Source organism: Equus przewalskii, chromosome 23, assembly GCF_037783145.1.
Source record: "Equus przewalskii isolate Varuska chromosome 23, EquPr2, whole genome shotgun sequence".
NCBI classification, from domain to species: Eukaryota; Metazoa; Chordata; class Mammalia; order Perissodactyla; family Equidae; genus Equus; species Equus przewalskii.
In genome coordinates, this window is record NC_091853.1 from 19,195,036 (window position 1) to 19,214,397 (window position 19,362).

Here is a 19,362-nt window from a genome sequence, read left to right on the forward strand (position 1 = left end):
CTATATACTTATGGTATACAATTTTGTCTGCAAGAAGCTTACAGATTAGTAAACATCACATGCTTAATGTGTAATTATTTAATCAATCCTGGAACATTTTTAAAAAACAAGATACAAGCTGGAAGCCTAAGGATTAGAAAGTTTGCTCCATTTATTCCTGTCCTGCATCCTATAATGTAATCAATGTTAGAAATTTACCTCTCTGTCTGTTAAATTGACGACCACGGACACCTTGTCTCAATGTTGTCTGAAGTCTTACTCGTCTGAAAGGCTTTGGTTGACTACTGCTAGTATCTAAGAAGAAAAACATTAAGATACAAGAAAGTAAGTTAAAAAACAAGAAAGCAGCAATAGTGGCAAAAACTAATTACTAAATGAATGCCTGGACAAAATGCAGAGGTGTGCATTTGCTTTCAATATTTAAAAGCTGTTTGTTTTTAAACAAGAAATATTTAACAAACAAAAGAAACGGCAAAAATTAAAAAAAAAATCTTCCCTATTTGAAAAAAAGGTGCTTGACTTTTTTCATTCCTTCACTCAACTAATTTAATAAATATTTACTTGGTGCCTAAGACACTGTGCTACGGGTTGGGGAATACAATGGAAAACAAAGTATCATGTCCCTCAGGAAACAACAGTCTACTAGAGAATAACATGACTCATATCTGATTCTTCTCTTTTCTGGACACTCCAAATCCCATCATTAGCAAATGTGGCCGGCTCTAATTTAAATACATATTCCAAATCTGACCTCTTCTCACAACCTTAACTCTACCATTCAGCCTAAAACATCACAATCTTTACCTTGAATTATTGCAATATCTTCCAAACTTTCTCTCTGGTTCTGCCCATTACTCATTTTCAGTCTCTTCTCTACACAGCAGCCAAACTGATACTGTTGTCTTTAAGTCAGATCTGTCTCTACTCGGTTTGAAGCCCTCCAAAAGCCTGCTATATCCATGAAAGCCAAAGCAATTCCAATGATCTACTAGATCCATCCTCTCCCACCCCCATCCTATCTCCTGCCAGCCTCTCTCTTCCTTACTGTGCTCCGGCCACACTGGTCTCCTTGCTGACCTTGAACACAACACATCGCTGCCTTATGGACTTTGCATCTGCTATTTCTTTCATCCTGGAACACTCTTCCCCCAGATAACTGCACAGCTTCTCTCCATTAGCTCTTTCAGGTCTTTACTTAAATATCACTTTCTTAGTAATGCATTCTGTGAAACTGCCTGGCACTCAAATTGAATAAGTGCTCAGATGGGAGGTTTAGTATTTTATATTATCAAATAAATTTAAAGACATCTTAATTTCACATTATACTGTACAAGGGAAGAAGAACTATATTCTTTGATGCAAGCCCTGGTAAGATGTAACTAGCATTCATTCTCCTGTTGAGGAAAGACAACTTTCACGGGACATCAGAATATAACTGGGGGTACAGAACTTCAGTAATTGTATTATTAATAATCAGGATAGGCACAATTTTCTTCAGCCTTATTAACGTGTAAACCATTGAGCTATATACTTTACATACATTATTTCTAATCTTGAATGAAAGATGAGTTACGAATGTCTGTATTTCATAATGAAATGTGCAGAGATTTAGTTACCAGCTGTTAAAAGGTGGATATGGGATATAAACCTAGGGATGCTGGCTAACAGGCTGATGTGTCATAGAAAAGCAGCAGAAAGGCAGAAGAAGAAATTCTGAGACAGCAAAGTTCCATGATTGAAAAAGGTAGTAACTAAATAGATAGATCTTCCATAAATCCTGAAGGTTCTATGGCAGAGTTTGAGAATTACTGCTATAAACAATTCAAAAATAAAAATAATCAAGAGTGGATGACTGAGGACTGTATTTCTTCAATAATATGAGTAATTCCCTACCTAAAAATTGTGAGGTAGATAAGTTAGTATAGTGTATTGTTTAAGAGTAGAGTCTCTGGAGTCAAACTTCTTGAGTTTGCATCCTGGCTTGCCCATAATTTACTAGCCATGTGACTTTGGAGAAGTTACTCAATCTTTCTGTGCCCTAGTTTCCATATCTATAAAATGGGGATGAGTGCTTACCACATTGGGTTGGTGTGAGAATTAAATGAATATATAATATGTAAATGGCTTAGAATACTGCCTGATACACAGTAAGTGCTCAATAAATGTTAATTATGTTGTAAAAAGTAATACAGAAATAATTTTTATTGCAGGAAAGATACATTAAACAGCATTTTTCAAAGTCAACTTAAAAAAAGCACTAAACTTTGAAACTGTTTATATCAGTAAGTTCAAACAGTTTTGTGAAGCAACAGACCTCCCACACCTCAACTCTCTATATCAAATCTCATGTAGAAGAAATAAAAATGGAGCAGCTCTGGGTTAAACAGAGGCAGGAGACCTGAAATACTACTCCTTAGCTTCCCTCCCAGTAATCCGTTCCTCAGCCCCTGGAGCACCTCTAATAGAACCAATTCCCCTTAATATAAGCCAAGTTCCCTTTAATAGAATAAAATTTCCCTTTGAGGTAAAGCATCTTAAAATTCAGGGGAAAAAAGGATTATCAAGTTGTTACTAATAAAGCAGTGTCTTTTGCAAATAAGTTTGATGTATCAAAGCTGTATTGCAGTCAAGAGCCAGAACTTACCTACAGAAGAACTAGAAGGAGGATCCTGGCTGGTGGAAGGAAGGTCTGACTCATCAGATGCCTGAACAGGTTCTTCTTCCTGCTGGCTATCAATTTCTAGGCCTGCTTCTGAACTAATACTAAGAAAGGAAAACAAAAATTGATTAGAAAGTATAAAACTGATCCTAGAGTATATTCTAAATTGTTCCCAAACTCTTTGTCACTTCAATAACCCAGAGCTCCCCTCCAACTCAAAATTGCAGCTCGATATTGGTAACCATACATTTTTAAAGGGACAGCGGGAAAGAGAGCTCAAGTTGCTTTTCCTCATTCCTCTTCTCACGAGGATATGTTCCAATTTCAGTTTTTGTTTTCCTTTTTTTTTTGTTATTTTTTTTTCTTTTTGATGAAGGGTATTCATATTCTTGACATTCACAAGAGATACATCATCCAGATTTTGATAAATCTCAAAACAACTTCTCAGAAACAGAGAACTAAAACAATTCACAACTATTAATAATAACTCACCATGTGCTCTAGCCCAGGTGAGATAGGCTGTGGGTATGTGAATTCTTGGTTCAATGGCTAAAACTCTCTCTCTCTCCCCCATTCGAGAAAGCACATCAAAAAGCAAGTGAGGGAGATAAGAGTATGAGAATAACTTGAATCTGCTCCAGTTTTTATCACAGGCAAACTTTAGTACAATTATTAGTAACGATATACCTGAAAGATACCTCTCAAGACTACGTGCTGAGGTTGAGAAGAGCTGGTGAAGTGTAAAGTGCATGAGGCTGAAGTCAGGAGTCAAATCCACTCTGAACCAGTTACCAATGGTATAGTCTAAGCAAGTTATTTAAACATGCTCTGAGTCTGAGCTTTCTCATTTGGAAAATGGAGAGAATACTTTGCAGAGATATTGCGTGGGTCAGAAATGACATATATAAAGTGACCTACATATATGGTATGGAATTTAATGGCAGCTAGTGTTCTCAGCAGGGTCTGTAACCTCTAAAAAATTAAGTAGCCCTGTGTCAGAGCATAATAATAAAACTGCTTTTTTCCTCATATACTAGAGTTGGCTTATAGTTACACTAAGAAAATATTGCTAAATAAAACAAAATCTTTAAGCTCTACCTAGGAAATTTGAGTTCTACTTCAAGCTATGCTTCTGACATGAAGTAGTCCAAGTTTTTTTATTTTATAAAGAATTAGGTTCCACCTTGAAAAATTAACTTCTCCAAGACCACTGTCGAGTGGTTCTTTACACTAAATTACTCTACTTCCTTTGGCTTAAAAAAAACTCCAGATGACTTATCATGAAAAACTTCTTTTGTTAAACTTTGTGTATAACTAATCCGTTAAAAATGTAGTCAGGTCTTGAAAACTGCCAGGATATTTCTAATTTCTAAGAAGTCAGTATCTCAAGCACCAAGTTCTAAATGCACATAAATAAACAATAAGTGAGGTATACTTGAGAGCCCACTACTAAATGGAAAGTGAGCCATTTCCGAATATTTCTAATTTTCACAGAAAGACTTCTTTCTTGGGGAAAAGTTCAGGTAGCTACATTAATGGAAGGGTACCAGTAATTTTAAAGAAATACGTTTTTCTTGAATACAACACGCAAGTTTCAGGGAGATAACCATTTTTAAAAATTGTCTTCTATAATAACAATCTTTAAGTCCTAAGATATATTACTATATGCAAAAATTAGTTTTTTAAAATATATGGCTCGGTTTACTTTTTAATAAGATGCTATTGAAAATACAGCTCAGCAGATTGTTTCCTGGCTAAAGGAAAACAAATCTAAAAGTCTGGTGAGTCCAAAGCAAGCAAAAATTACAAAGTAAACATTTACCCTTCAGATTCTGCCTCCACAAATACTTCATCTCCATCATCACCTGTTGCTGTTTCATTTGTTGTGGATAAAGTGCCAGTGGACGTTGTCACCATTGGAACAGACTGAGAGGCATGCTCTGAAGCATCAGAGGTGGTACTCTCAGTAAATACGGTTACTTCAAAAAGAAAAGACAAAAAAAGCAACGAAAACTTTACTTTTGTGGTTTAGCTAATCTTTAGCTAGATGTCTCACAGGTTTCCATTTTGCCAATAAAACACATCATCTACTAATCTGCCTTTGATACCTACCTGGGGCTGCTACTTGCAGAGGAGTAGTGGGAACACTTCGGCCACCAGACTCTTCTTCATGAGCTAGGAAGAGGGGTGTTTCATACATTCCTAAACCTAAAGACAATTCTAAACATTAATGAATGATTGAAAGGACATAAAATTGTCAATAAGCCAGGTATCTGAAAGAAAAAAACCAATTAGTGGAGACACACAACTTTGTGGAAGCCCACAATTAGCCTATCAAGCAAAAAATCAATCCCCGAACATTGTAAATACAATTTAAACACATCCTTTAAAGCTCCCTAACACTAATTTAAGTATCCTAAAAAAACCCAGCTAAAATGCTGCTCTTACAGTTTCATGTAAGCTAACTTTATCGAGTCCCCGACTATGAACTAGATACCATGTTAGAATCTACTCCTCACCAAAAGTGCAAGGTATTATTGGTCCCCTTTTTGCTAAAGAAACTGAATTTCAAGGAGATTAATTAACTTTCCCCAAGTTACAAAGCTAGTAAGTGGTGGCATTCTAATTGAAGCCTAGATCTAACTTCCAAGTCTAGGAATTGTCCTATAATACAAAGCCATAGTAAAATTTGAATACATATGAAGTCAGCTCACAATTTTATATTGGTAGAGGTATGTAGCATTAGAAGTAACATCCTAAAACAACAGGGACTAAGATATATTCTATAACTTATATGAGGGCTGCAGATTCATCTTTTGTTTTGGGCTTATTATTAAAGTAGTATGCATTCCGTATTCACCTACAAAATGCTGCCACAGCTGCCCAGCAACATAGTGGGTTATATGGATGTCAACTGAGGATTAAAATGTAATTCCAGAATTAGCATAATTCATGTCCAAATAACCAACTACTATTACTTAATTTCGGGGTCATTTTAGTCCACATTATTTTTAACACTTTATTTTTCTTATTTTTAATGTTAATGGAAATATCTAACTGGTTTTATACATTGAACTAAGAATGTTAAATGTCAAACTAAACAGAAAATATGGTGCATTCCTTCCAACAACTTTAAAACAACCGGTAGTACCTATGTATATTTATTGGTTCAAGAAATATTCCTGAATACTTAGATATGTATGATACTATAGTGGGAGTCAGAAGAGATACAAATGTCAAAGCTAGTCCTTATGCTCAAAAACCTCAGAACTTTGTTGGAAAGATTAAGATTTAAATGCAAGGCAATGTTTAATAAGTAGTAAATATACCGTTTTCCATAAATTAGCATAGCATTATTTATATATCAACTTTTTTATATTTGCTCCCTTAAAAAAAAAATCACATCAGAATAGTTTATTACTGAATACATGAAAATCCAGCAGATCTAAGCTTTTATTTAGCTATTTACCTCCTTGAGAAGCAAGCTGGCCAAGATCAGAGTGACTTGAACTTGTTTGTGGCATATCTTCAGGTGGCCCAAACCGGAATCTAGGAACACCAGCAACTTGTGGGGAACTAAACAGAAAAAAATTAATTTAAGAAGAAAATTAAAGTTATCCTATTTAAACTGCAATGATAGAAAAATACAGGAAGAAAGAATGAGTATAAACAAAGTGGGAAGGAAACAGACTGAAACAAAGTTGATAAAGGAACTGTTATAAAAATATTGTGAAAATAGTTGTCATTTTGTAATAATAGAATCACATGATTCACATTATATGTGATTTATATATAAATAACTTTCAGCTCTTTTGACCTATGTCTCACATTTCTTCAATCTGCTAGAAATCTCTATGTAGATATACTGAAAGCAACACAAATGCAACATAAGACGTAACAAAAAAAAGTCAGAATAAAGTCATGAGACAAAGTTTCGTCTCTCTTTTCACTGTTCAGTCCCAGATAAAGCAGGTCACCTCTCTGGCCCATTTCTTATCTGAAAGAGTTCACTAAATGGCTCCCACATTTGAAAAAATCTAGTATTAGATTGCTAGAAACTTGTTTTCCCTGTGTCCTAGTAGCACTATCATCCACCTTGCTGCCCATAATCTGGGGTAGAAAATAGTATTCTCTCATTCTTTTCCCATTTCTTACCCTATCCTTCCTTAGCTAGCCAGCTACTAATGTTTATGGAATATACCTCTGTAATGACTCTGGAATCTACCTTCTTTCCCATTTCAACTCTATTCCTTTAGTTAAGGCCACTCTCTTTCAGGTAGATTTTTAATCTTGTCTCCATGTTATTCTTCTATAGAAGAACCTTGAGTTCTTCTGAGCTATGTGACAATGCTACTGATTGGTTGGCACTAGAAACTGTTTAATTAGAATGAGTCTGTTTCTGACTGGCTGACTTTTGGAAGGGAGGGACTGACACTGATTGGTTGGCTTGTAAAACTGTGTTAGCTGAGGTAAGTTGTGGTTACTTGAGCAAGTTTAAAAATGGTTCTGATAGCCAAGTTACCACATACTATAGAACAATCAATCTTTTCCCAACTTTGTGGAAACTTTTTTACTCTGATCTTCAAGTACATCCTATTATGCAACTAATACTTCAGCCACAATTTAAAATGTATACTTTCATGGAAAGCCTTTTTATCCTTTAAGAGGAGTGGTATAGCACAACAGGTCACACAGGTACTAGTCAGACTGACTGGTTTGAAGCCAAAAACTGCCACTTCCTGGCTGGCTGATCTCTGGCAAATTTGTTAATATCTCTGTGCTTCCTTATTTGTAGAAGGGCAACAAGTGTCTACTCTCATAGTTATGAAGATTAAATAAACTGATTCACGGAAATGCTCAATAAATGGTAGGTATTTTTTTCCAAGACTCAATTCAATGCTGTCCCCATTAAGTCCTCTCAAAGTCTTTTCTTTCAATTGTTGGAATAAATCACTTCCTCATTTGTATTAACAAAGCCTCTTTTCTCCCACATTGCTTACGTTAGTAAGTTTCTCGCATGCTTAGCTTCACAATAATACTATCCATCGTGATCACTGTAATTACCAACACACCTTTACCAACATCTATAAAGCATTTACTATAAGCCACGTAATATTCTAAACAGGTTAACATAAATTAATTCATTTAATTCTCACAACTTATAAGGTAGGAACTACTGTATTATTATTCCCATTAGTAAAAGGAGGATACTCAGGAACAGAGAACCTAAGTAACCTGACACAGCTAGAAAGCAGTACAGCTGGGTTTCAAACCCAGGCATGCTGACTCTAAAGTCCATGTTCTTAACCATTATTATACTGCTTTTAAATTTCAAATTCCTGATGGAAACAACTGTATTTCATTCATCTCTGTATAAATTTTCCCAACACAATTACATCCTCAACCCTCCTTTCCACAAGTGCTTAGTACACAGTAGAGATGGATTCAACAAATAATGAGTTAAATGTAAACAAATTAACAGCAAAACACATTTGATTAGTCAGTCACAAATATGTTTCCCTTTCATTAACTTACTGAATTGCCTCAGCAAATCCATCAGTACGATGTGGCACCACAAGAGTTGGGGTACTTGGAACTGTTCTGTCTTCATCATCAAAAAAATGCTGCTGCTAAAACACAGACAGAAAACAGGAACTAAACAGGCATGACAGGAACATACATATGGAGTACACAAATATTTGATGAACAAATGAATTGCTTTTACATGATGGGCAGGTACTTACCATGCCACCTATTCCTGGAGTCAACTGAAGCCCACGTCCTACAGACTGCCTCCGAGTCATCTGAATTCTCTGTGTCAAGAAAGGAATTACATTTGTTTTAAGGAATTAGACAACGAAACACACACCAAATATCAACAGATATACCTAATTACGCTGGTAATCAGGTAACTGAAATGTTAGCAGATAAAGTAATCATCAGGATACTTTCTCAGGAAAAACTGTTACTAATCCTATACTAAAAAAATCAGTTTTAAACAGTGACAAATTTTTAAATATATAGACTAAAATATTAACCAAGAGACAAATATTTTATTAACCAATAGACAAAATATTAATCAATATTTAAAACCAATTTCGATCTCATCTTATTTATATGTAACTAATTTAGTTCTTACCTCCTTAATTTAAATGTTAGTAGGCATGCCTTTGGATCTTAAGGTTTAATTACCCTTTGGGGTTCAAACAGCAGTACTGACTACACAAAAATTGTTTCCCAATTTAGACAATTTCTAAATTGACAGATGTGGTATATTTTGCAGGATCCATACATAATCCTTTAAGACTGTATTTTAACATAATGAGGCTACCTTCATCAGTGGTATTTTACTAGAATCTACACTTGACAGAGTTCAGTACACTGTAAGGTAAGACTCAAGCTAGACTATTAATAGAGCCTTTGTATTTCTCCTGCTGTTTGTACAAGAGCTTCTGATTAAGAGATGTCCAACCCTACTACAAAGAGCGCTATATATAAAGGGTCATGCACACTTTTAAAAACAGAAATTAACACATGACTGCAAAAAAATGAGAGGAAAAAGTATTAGGCAGAATAGAAATTTCACTTTTTTTTTTTAAAGATTTTATTTTTCCTTTTTCTTCCAAAGCCCCCCAGTACACACTTACATATTTTCAGTTGTGGGTCCTTCTAGTTGTGGCACGTGGGATGCCACCTCAGCATGGCTTGATAAGCGGTGCCATGTCTGTGCCCACGATTTGAACTGGCGAAACCCCGGGCCGCTGAAGCAGTTCACGCGAACTTAACCACTTGGCCACGGGGCCGGCCCCCAAAATTTCACTTTTTTAAACAATGTGCATCTTAGAGAAAAAAATCTTCAAAAGAGATTGTGGTCAGCTGCTAAAATATGTTTTACTTTAATGAAAACTAAAGAAAATCTTTCTTTTTTAACCTGTAGAAACAGTGACCAGACTTTTATTTGCTATGACTATAATCATTTCCAGTTATACACAGCTTTTACTAAGACTTGCCTTTCCAAAGTTCACTCCATTTATGAAGCAAATTACTGCCACATTCAAGGAAAAGAAATCAGATTAGTTTCAGTTCAAAATATTTTATAAAAATATGCCAAAACATTAAAATAAAGTTGATTTAATTTCTGGAAAAAAAAGGTAACATCTAACGGAAAGAAAGGAAGAAAAAAGCCAAGATTCTTTAACGTTCATTTTTCAGAATGACCAGTACTTTTCATACCTGAACTGGTGGTCCCAACTCTTGAGGTGGAGCATGAATGGTCAGTCTTGGGGGAAGTGGGTGTGGTGGGCGTCTCGGTGACTGAGGTGCTCGAGGGGTCTGTCTTTCAGATGCTGATGATGGCTGTTGTTCTCTAGCAATCTCCTGGGAAAAAGATGACTCTGCAGTACCTGTATTTCCTTCACCTATAGGAAAAGAGAAGCTTATTTGGAACTATTAAATTTACTACAAAATAACCTGGACAATCCTTGGAAGTATAAATCTTGCCACCAAGAATGTTCACCTCTAATATTTTCAGAAGGAAAGTAGTGAGGTGTGGTGGACCCAGAGATAATCAATGTGCAATTACCAATTGTATGACCTTAGGCAAGTCCTTTAACCTCCCTGAGTCTATTTCCTTGGTTGGTTAATGGAACAATGGCAACCTAGAAGAAAGGTTTTTCTCAAGGTTTCAAATAACGGATATAAAGCACTTAGCCCAACACATGATAAAATAAACATTTAATAAATTTTGGTTCATATTATTAAAATGAGCAAATTACCTAAAGATCAGACCACTAGAGTATCAGTATTATATTCGAATAGGTTGAAGGAGATTGGGAAAAAGCTTTATGATGACACTTTACTACTCTGGTTTTCCCAAATTTTGAATTTCAGTGTCTGGGTCTTCTACATACATGGTAAAAGCAAGAGAAGTTGTCCCCCACTGTGAAAAGTTGAATAGGATATCACAGAATTTAGTGGTTTAAAAGTCTGAGGTCTAGAATCAGATCTAGCTCTAACCCTAACACTATAAAACCTTGGTTAAGTCACTTTGCTTTTGTTTCTCAGAGGCTTCACTGATACCCAAATCTGATTAGCCTATAGTAAGAATTAAATAATTATACATAAGTATAGTTTCTCAGAAAAAGCATTTTTTGTAACAATTAGCAATGTACCAAACCAATCCACTAACTTAATTTTATTCAGATTACTAGGCCTATTTTTTGCTTGATTGTAAAAAAAGAAAAGAAAGTCTCCAACAAGTATCCAATGAGCATCTGTTACACGCTTCGTATCTGGGAAAAATGGCTATGAACACTTGCCCTCATAAGATTTAACTTTTAGTGATAATATCTAAAGAGGCAAAAAATTTTCCTCTGCATCCCTATTATGTGACACACAAAAGATGCTTCTTAAATCTACACATTTTATAAACTGTAAATTATTACCCAAAGTGTCACTAACCTCTCCCCTTACCTCATCATCTCTAAAAAGTAATACTATTCTTCATTACATGGTTTAATATTTATTAGTTTATTTTTCTCTTAAAAAACTTAAAAGTTGAAAAGGCTGCCTGCCCTTGCTTTCCTTAATTCAAAGGAGCATATACCTTGCACTTTTAAATACACAGGCCTATATGGAAATTCAGATATACTGTTTTTCCATTACTCTAAATACATAAGGTTTTACTACATTATTATTAATGATTTTGCCTCAGTATCATCTATAAAACCAGGAGAGTATGCCAGATGACCACCAGTTGTTTAAAACATAATTTAAAATGATTCTATAATAAAACTATTTTCTAGAAATACCATAATCCTTTACTGGCTACAACATTTCAGTTGACTTCCAGAACTCATCCTTTCAAGACCTAACAAAAGGCATACTATACCAATCAAAAAATCTTTTATTCACTGCAAAACCAGACAACGTTGCAAACCTTCAATACCCAAAAATCTTGAAACGTAGCTTGAACAGACTGACCTCTTCTGGTTGTGAACTGCTGTTACTGCTGTTAGAAGTCTGATTTAATTTTTCCACTTAATAAGAACAGCAGCAACACATGGCATTTATAATACTTTACAGATTTCAAAATGCTTGAATCTTATAGCAGTCTGATGAGGTAGAAGACAGTATAATGACTGCACTTTACAGATATAAATGTAGTAGTCTTCAGAGAGAATAATAGCGATAAAGCTAGAACAAGAGCCAAATTCCTGCTTGCCAATTTACTAAGTTTTTTTTACCTATCTGATAATTAAATGAAATCCTAGTTCGGAAAATATTATCAGAAATATTCAATTAGAAAGAGAACAAAAAAAAAAATCTCACCACTGTTTTGGGAATCAGCAGCTCTCTGATTACTTTCACCTCCACCCATACTTTCTTCTGTCTCTGTACCTGGATCAGTCCCATCACCGCCCTAAAAACAAAATATCAGTACTAACTGCAAATAAACCAAACAATTATCTTAAAAAGTAATTAACCAAACTAAACTATAATAAAAACAAACCCAAAGGTATACCCTTGGAAAACAGTATGTTTTTTAAGCAAGTTCTTCAAATAGATGGTGAAAATTGTAGCCAGTTACCTCAGCATCATCAGCTTCATATCCATCATTGCCATCTGCACTACCAGTGCCTTCATTACTATCTTCACCCTCATCTCCCATCCCTGTGTCATCTTCATCATCATCATCTTCTTCTTCATCTTCTTCATAATCCTAGTAAAAAATCCCCAAGTATAAATAAAAATCAAGGATATAGGCGTTGTCCTGAGAGTTGTATGAGATTAGTTCAGTGGCAGCAAATATCAAAACCGTAAGGCTTACTGGAATTAGCACAGTAACGATTGACTGAATTCTAACTGTTCACATGAGATTGGTTCAAACATTAAAGCTCCTAGATGTCCACAAAGTGTCAAGTGATCCACTTTAATTCTAAACTTAAAATGTGGTGTTAAGAAAATGATGAAATTATATTATATTATGACCTTAAAAAAATTTTGATTAATAAAAAGAACCTAAAATGAGAAGCTGTCAACACAGGATTAACTCTCAAAACAAAATACAAAGTTTCACTTAAAACATGCTTCAAGTTACCAAGACACCTCAATTTCTTTTGAAAAGAATTAGGGGACTCTTTAAGAAAAAAACTCCTAATTTCCTTTTTTCTCCAGAAATCATACAGCTTATAATTAAACTCACCATCACTAATCAATAAGATTTAAGACTAAGTTTAATCTAACAAATTTAACAAATCCTCAAGGGCTTAGCAATCATTAAAAAAACCAAACTGGGATGATTTCTATCACTTGTTTTACTCTTATAAAACATTAATTTCAGAAGTAATCACAATAAGGAAGCACAAAATAGTCTATTTAAAATGACAGAGAATCAGAATTTACTGGTTGATGCATTAGTAGTCCCAAGGATTTCAGCATTTCACCCAGCAGCTTAAAAATACTGAATGATTTCAGACAAAATTACCTCATGCTCTCCATCATTGTCATCATCATCATCTTCTTCATCATCACTGTCGATTACAATGACATCATCTCCTTTGCCTTGACCATCTTGGGATGAAGTTGTGGTTTGCTGATCTGATTGAAGGGGTCCAAGGTCTATTTGTAGAGATTGGGAGGTTTCTTCACTGTCTTCCATTGGAGTATAATCTCCCTGGGTGACTCCCTTTAAAAATAAAAAAATCAAAAATTAAAAAAAGTCAATTATATCTGACACTATTAGTGACATACTGTAGATTTAAGTAAAGACTAAAAAGTACTTACAGATTACTAGCATTTTATTTTTAAAAAAATGGCTTTTAAAGCAGGATTAATATGAAATATATGCTAAAGAAAATAAACCTTTGAGTTTCTTTATCGTCTTCCTATAAAAGAATTATTATAAATCTCATTGGGTAATACTCCAATAAAAGAGAAAAAAATATATACAAATATATGTGTGTTAAAACTACCAGAATGATATCGTATATCAGTGCTGTCCAACAGAAACATAATGTGAGCCACAATGTGATTCACATAAGTAATTTAAATTTTCTAGTAGTCACTTAAAAAAGAAAAAGATACAGGTGAAATCAATTTTAACAATATACCAAATATACGCAAGATATTATTTAAATATGTAATAAATGCAAAAATTATTAATGAGATATTCTACATTTTAAAATTTGTAATAAGTCTTCAAAATCTCACATATTTTACACTTATAGCATATCTCAATTTGGACTAGCCATATTTCAAGTGCTTAACAGTCACTGCGGTTAGCTGACAGTGCAGCTGCAGACCAAAATCAGAAAAAAGAACATCCATGAGTCTGCATCATATAATTTAATTAAAAAAATTTACCCCAAACCAGAAGTAGTCTGAAAAACATAGTAAACAAGCATTACTGTCTTTTTACAAACACACTTGCCCCCTGAAAAGACTGTGACTATCCTATCAAACTACATTAAAGATACCAGATATAAAAATAATTCTTTGCTGATTCTGTTTCCTCACAATTCCATTTTGTTAGCTACTGAAATAAACTGTAATTTTAACTATATTTTTGATATATCTCAAAAAAGAAAATGTCTACTTTCTAGTTAAGCACTCAGAAAAATCTGGTTATTTTTAATACAAGCCAGAAACAATGCCTTGTGAATTAAATCATTCACAAAGATTATGTTCAGTGTAATGGAAAAAATGAGTAAGTCATGGTATAACGAAAAATGTGCCTTAAAATAACAGGCTTATTTCAAAAAAGCAATACTTATTTATAAAGAACATCTGCTTCATTGTCAGAAAATTAGCAAAGTAAACTGTCACACATTCAGTAGACAGTGCTAGAAGGCAGTATGGAAAGCCAAATGGCGCTTCTGAGTTATAGACAATTTTGCCAACCTCAAAAAAAAACTTTGCACAAAAGATTTTAGTATAATTTAACCAAGTCTGGCAATAAAATAGAAATTCTTATTCTTATTATTTCAACATTATTATGATGCTCTTCAGGTAAGACACTCTCTGAAAGATAAATGAAATAGATGTCACTTAGAATACTATGTATTCATTTTGAATGTTAAGTTTTCTGTTTTTAGCCAAGGAAAACTGGAAAAATTAATTTACAAAATTAATGCATCTAAGAAACTAAAATTTACTTGCAATCTGTAGTTACTTATGATTAGCTTAAAACAATTCCTTAATTTTAAACAGATAATTTTAGAATAAAATGATCTGAAAATTTATCCATACAGAAAGTATTGCTTCAGGCTTAAGAACAACTGGAAACCAGACAGCCTGAGTTCAAATCCCAGCTGCAGTGCTATCAGAACTTAGCTGAGTGACTTACCTGGACATTGGTTTCTTCACCTAGAAAACAGGGTTATTATGGGGATTAAATTAGTTAATAAATGCAAATTTCTTAGACCACCACTCGGCATATAGTAAGGAGTTCTGTGTTAACTATTAATAGTTAAACTACTAAGATTAGTATATTATGAATTCTCAATATGCAGGACAGAGGACTAGAAGAAAAGTAAGTAATATTTTGAGTGTCTAATATGTGACAGGTACTATTTTAGATACCTTGAAAGCACTAAAAATTATGTTATATCATTCCAACAGATGAGAAAACTGAGGCTGAGAGAGAATGACTTGCTTATAGTCATACAGCTTCTAAGTGGTGGAATTAGGAAGGGAACCTGGTGCTTTCTAACTTCAATCTATGCATTTCCACTAGTGAGGTCGCCTCTAGAGAGGCCTCAATGACAATTCAAAAAATGAAGAAGTGTACAAATGCATTTCCTTTCATAAATTATTTTAATTCAGTAAGGGAACTGATAGAGGGGAGCAACAGAGGACCATCAAATGGGGCACTATGGATGAATCCAAGACTCAAGCAGCACTCATCCTTCCAAATAATTAAGAGCGGATAATCTTTACTCATGACAACTCCTAGCTTAGAAAATCTGTGCTAAGTACAAACAAAAACATTTCTTTAATAAGGTTTAGAAGGCAGTATACTAATGAGGGGTAAAACAAAGCAGAAATTGCATTGGTAATTCTAATAATATTTTATTAAATATAAAAGCAGCAAGTTAAAAAAGTCCAAATGTTTCAGTTTGTCAAAGCTTTCTTCATTCATTAAAAGCAACAATTTGCTACGTCTTACTTACTTCTCCAATGGAATCCTGAGAATCTTGGTTGTATACTTGAGTCTCTACCTCTCCATCAGTACTTTCTTCTGCCATAACTTCTTCCTGATTCATGATACACAAGTGTGTTAACCCTGAGTTTACTAGATTAAGAATCATATGTTCAGCTAGTTCTCAATAAAACAATGCTCAGATCTATAATTTTATAAAGCTGTACATCAGAAATGTTTATTTACATTTATATATAAAATATAACCAATCCAGTTCCTCTTTAGTACATACAAAATAAGGTTTATGAACATTAATTACGTGCTAATGAAATTAATTTAGTAGTCTCAATGTTTGCTAGTAAAACAATTCATTACCGTTCATCCTCCACAAAAGAAAATAAAGGAATACATTTTAGTTAATCTGAGAAAAAGATGGCAGGTGACAGTTTAAAATGGCCACAAGACTGTAAACTTCCTTCTTCTCTGAATTAAAAAAAAAACCTAACTAAAATGGAATTCAATTTATGTTTTATAACTGTGTTTTTTTTTTAACTGAAATGGGAACTAACTCAATTAAAGATATACAAAGGACATAAAACATTGTTGGCAACAGCAACAATACCTGGGCTGTCAGTGGAAACTCTGTAGTAAGTTCAACAAGATAGTTTTCTGGATTTTGGCCTCCATAGATCCATTTGCCTAACAACGTTTTAACTAAAAGATTATCTTAGCTCTACGGGTACAAGTAAAAATAAACAGAAAGACTTTTAGACACCTCAGTTCCAACAGGCGTAACACTTTTCAATTTCTTTGGAAGAGGCATTTCCACTGTATCATCAGAGACCTGGTCCGACGCTTCTATAGTGCTATCCTCTTCCTCTTCACGCGTACGTTTTGGCAGAGAAGAACTTGGGGTAGCTGAAACTTGGAAATTACAGAATTTAAATTCTGAATTAGAGCATGATGATAAACTCAATTTAGACAAAGTTAATGTTTAAAACATTTCAGTCATTTAACTAAAGAAAGATATAGTAAACATCTATTTAGATAAATCAACATAATTTGTTTCTGCTAATCTATGTGTAAACAAAAAGCAACCTATGCTCTGAATCAATGGGCTTATACTATCAGCCTAATCTTTGGTTAATAAAGCCAATCAACTTTTACAGTAATACATCGGATTCACTGTGACTATACTGATATATAATTGCCATTCACAAAGGTTACACAGGGCCTTCTAGAGTTTATAAAACCCAGGACTTCTTGAATAAAAGAATTTACTTGTATGTTTAGATTTGAAAATTCTTGTATGGTCTTCTCTTAGATGTCTTTTAGTTCTTAGGACCTGTGTTAAGTTATATATAATATGTTAAGGGTTTTACTACCTTTAAAATCAGTCAAAAAATAACTGGAGGGGAAGAAAGATCTTAATGACAAAAAAGAGTGACCCAAAACAGAAGTCAGTAGCAAACATGAAATAAAATGTTAGGAATATATTAATCCATTCTAATATTTCGTAAAAAACAAGTATGGACAAAGAATACTTGAAACTACAAATGCACAGGTCTACTCTAACTTCATTTCAAAGTTAATCTTACCAGTGCCAAATACTGCTGTGGAAGTGGAAGGCCGCTCAACTGGCGAACTCTGAACCACTTCTACTATGTTTGGGGATAGCTCTTGATTTGCAGGCTCAATCTGAGGATGACTCTGTTGAGTGGGTTGCACAAAAGCCGTAGCCTGTGTTTGTTGCTGAACAGTTAAAATGGGTTGAGGGATAGAAGGTTGGACGTTAGGACTGGTAGAACGAACAGATCCACTTGTGCTTCCAAACACTGGAACATGTTCCACAGGCCCTTCTGATTGCATAGCTGAAAAATAATTATAATATTTAATATATTAAGTCTTCAGTTCTTAGCAAAGCTGGAATTATCCTTCCCTATTCTTTGTTATAGGTGACATTCTGCAGTTATTTGTGTACATATCTCTTGCCACTCACTAGACAAAAACACTGAGGGTAAAGGTAATATATTATGCATTTTTGTATCACCTATGTGTTATGATAGCATGCAGTAAACTGTTGGCTGAATTAAATAAATATCTGAAACTACTTGTGCATATATTATTCTATTTAAATTATGACCAAATAAAATAAGTGAATTAAGAAACTCAAAGTCAAATTATAAGTTTTTATTAAGCATCACTTTGTTTTTAATTGATATAAAGTGACCATTAAGTTTAATTGGTAATGTATCTGATAATCATTTTATTGAATATAGCTGAAATAAAACATTCCGTACTTTCAGAGCATATACACATATTATATACTTCGAAACACGAATAATTTACTGAATTCTAACATTTGTTAAGAGAAGAATCTAAGGAAATTGCATTTAGTAAAGTTCTACTGAACATCTGTCTTGGGGTTGGGTAAAGAGATTAAACAATGAAAAATAAGATACTTGCTCTCAAGGAACTCAATCTAGTGAAATAAAAAGGCATGTATTTAGCTGAATAAAATGCATTTGTAATTGTTACAATGAGTAAGAAAGTGCCATGGGAACAAAGTGGAGAAAGCAATGAAAAGGTCAGTTTCATTGCAAAAGTGATGCTCGGGTTGAACCAGTTATTTAGTATGTTTTTCCAAAATGGATGCCATATCATCTTTCTCAGTCATTAGAAGTGAAAATTTTGGTCCTGAAAATACAAGTCATATACTTATTGGGGTGTATCTCCCCCTTCTTTAGCTTGAAAACAAAGGAGAAACGGAGGAAATTTGCTGCATTAACAAGTATCTTGCATTAACTTGAAAATATTAACTGCTCACTTTTACTATGATGTCTGATTTTAGCTTTGATGGAAGCTTCATTTATTCTTAAAGTTACTGTCATCTTCTCATAATAAATCTAAATAAGCAGCCAGTTCAATCAGATGTGTATTGTTTGACTTACCTTCTTGTGATTCCACTTGTGTAGTGGGCATCACCGTAGCTGTTGGGGTAGTAGTAGGATTTGTAACTGTTGCAGGTGTAACCATTGGGCGGATACTAGCCCTGGGTGTTGACTTATTCCCAGCCATAGCTGCAGCGGTCACTTTACTTGGAGTAGACACAACAGGAGTTGGCTTGATATTGGCTGTTGGTGGGTCTGATGTGCTGGCACTTATAGAAGGGAAGATGCGAGAATAACGATTAACAAAAAACTACTACAAATATTCCTTATAAAGTATATACTCTCTATCAAAAGCAAAGCACCTATGTTTCTGAAGTGAGTGTTCAGCAAGTAAGACTTTAATATGCACTTTGACCTTATTAATTCTGTTTTTCCAAACACTGCTTTGGGTAGACTTTTGGCAGATAAAAAATAAAGACAGTGAGTACAGTTTTATATTTTTTGCTAATTATTTCAAAACTCTCAGTGAAGAAGTTTTGAATTTAAGCATTAAAAACTATGCAGGAAATGCTCTGAAGTGTTGTATTCTGACAATGTAGAATATATTCAACTGTTGATCATTAAACCTAAGCAAGCCTCAACTCAGCCTCTTATATTTGTATCATATACCA

General features: G+C 34.1%; 1 protein-coding gene across 4 annotated transcripts in view; it reads right to left on the reverse strand.

Moving 5' to 3' along the window:
* TPR (translocated promoter region, nuclear basket protein) overlaps positions 1-19,362 on the reverse strand; it is a 55,218-nt gene that overhangs the window by 593 nt on the left and 35,263 nt on the right. The window contains exons 37-51 of one of the 4 annotated variants that reach the window (XM_008514090.2): positions 18,752-18,960; positions 17,399-17,671; positions 16,576-16,724; positions 15,832-15,915; positions 13,146-13,346; positions 12,249-12,380; positions 11,990-12,080; positions 9,893-10,077; positions 8,404-8,472; positions 8,195-8,289; positions 6,129-6,235; positions 4,772-4,867; positions 4,482-4,638; positions 2,645-2,763; positions 199-294 (exon numbers count right to left, since the gene is read on the reverse strand). In XM_008514090.2, coding sequence (XP_008512312.2) covers positions 199-294; positions 2,645-2,763; positions 4,482-4,638; positions 4,772-4,867; positions 6,129-6,235; positions 8,195-8,289; positions 8,404-8,472; positions 9,893-10,077; positions 11,990-12,080; positions 12,249-12,380; positions 13,146-13,346; positions 15,832-15,915; positions 16,576-16,724; positions 17,399-17,671; positions 18,752-18,960 — 2,063 coding nt within the window. Of the gene's footprint in view, positions 1-198; positions 295-2,644; positions 2,764-4,481; positions 4,639-4,771; positions 4,880-6,128; positions 6,236-8,194; positions 8,290-8,403; positions 8,473-9,892; positions 10,078-11,989; positions 12,081-12,248; positions 12,381-13,145; positions 13,347-15,831; positions 15,916-16,575; positions 16,725-17,398; positions 17,672-18,751; positions 18,961-19,362 lie in introns of all 4 variants that reach the window. The other 3 variants (XM_070591159.1, XM_070591158.1, XM_008514089.2) reach the window with 3 other exon arrangements.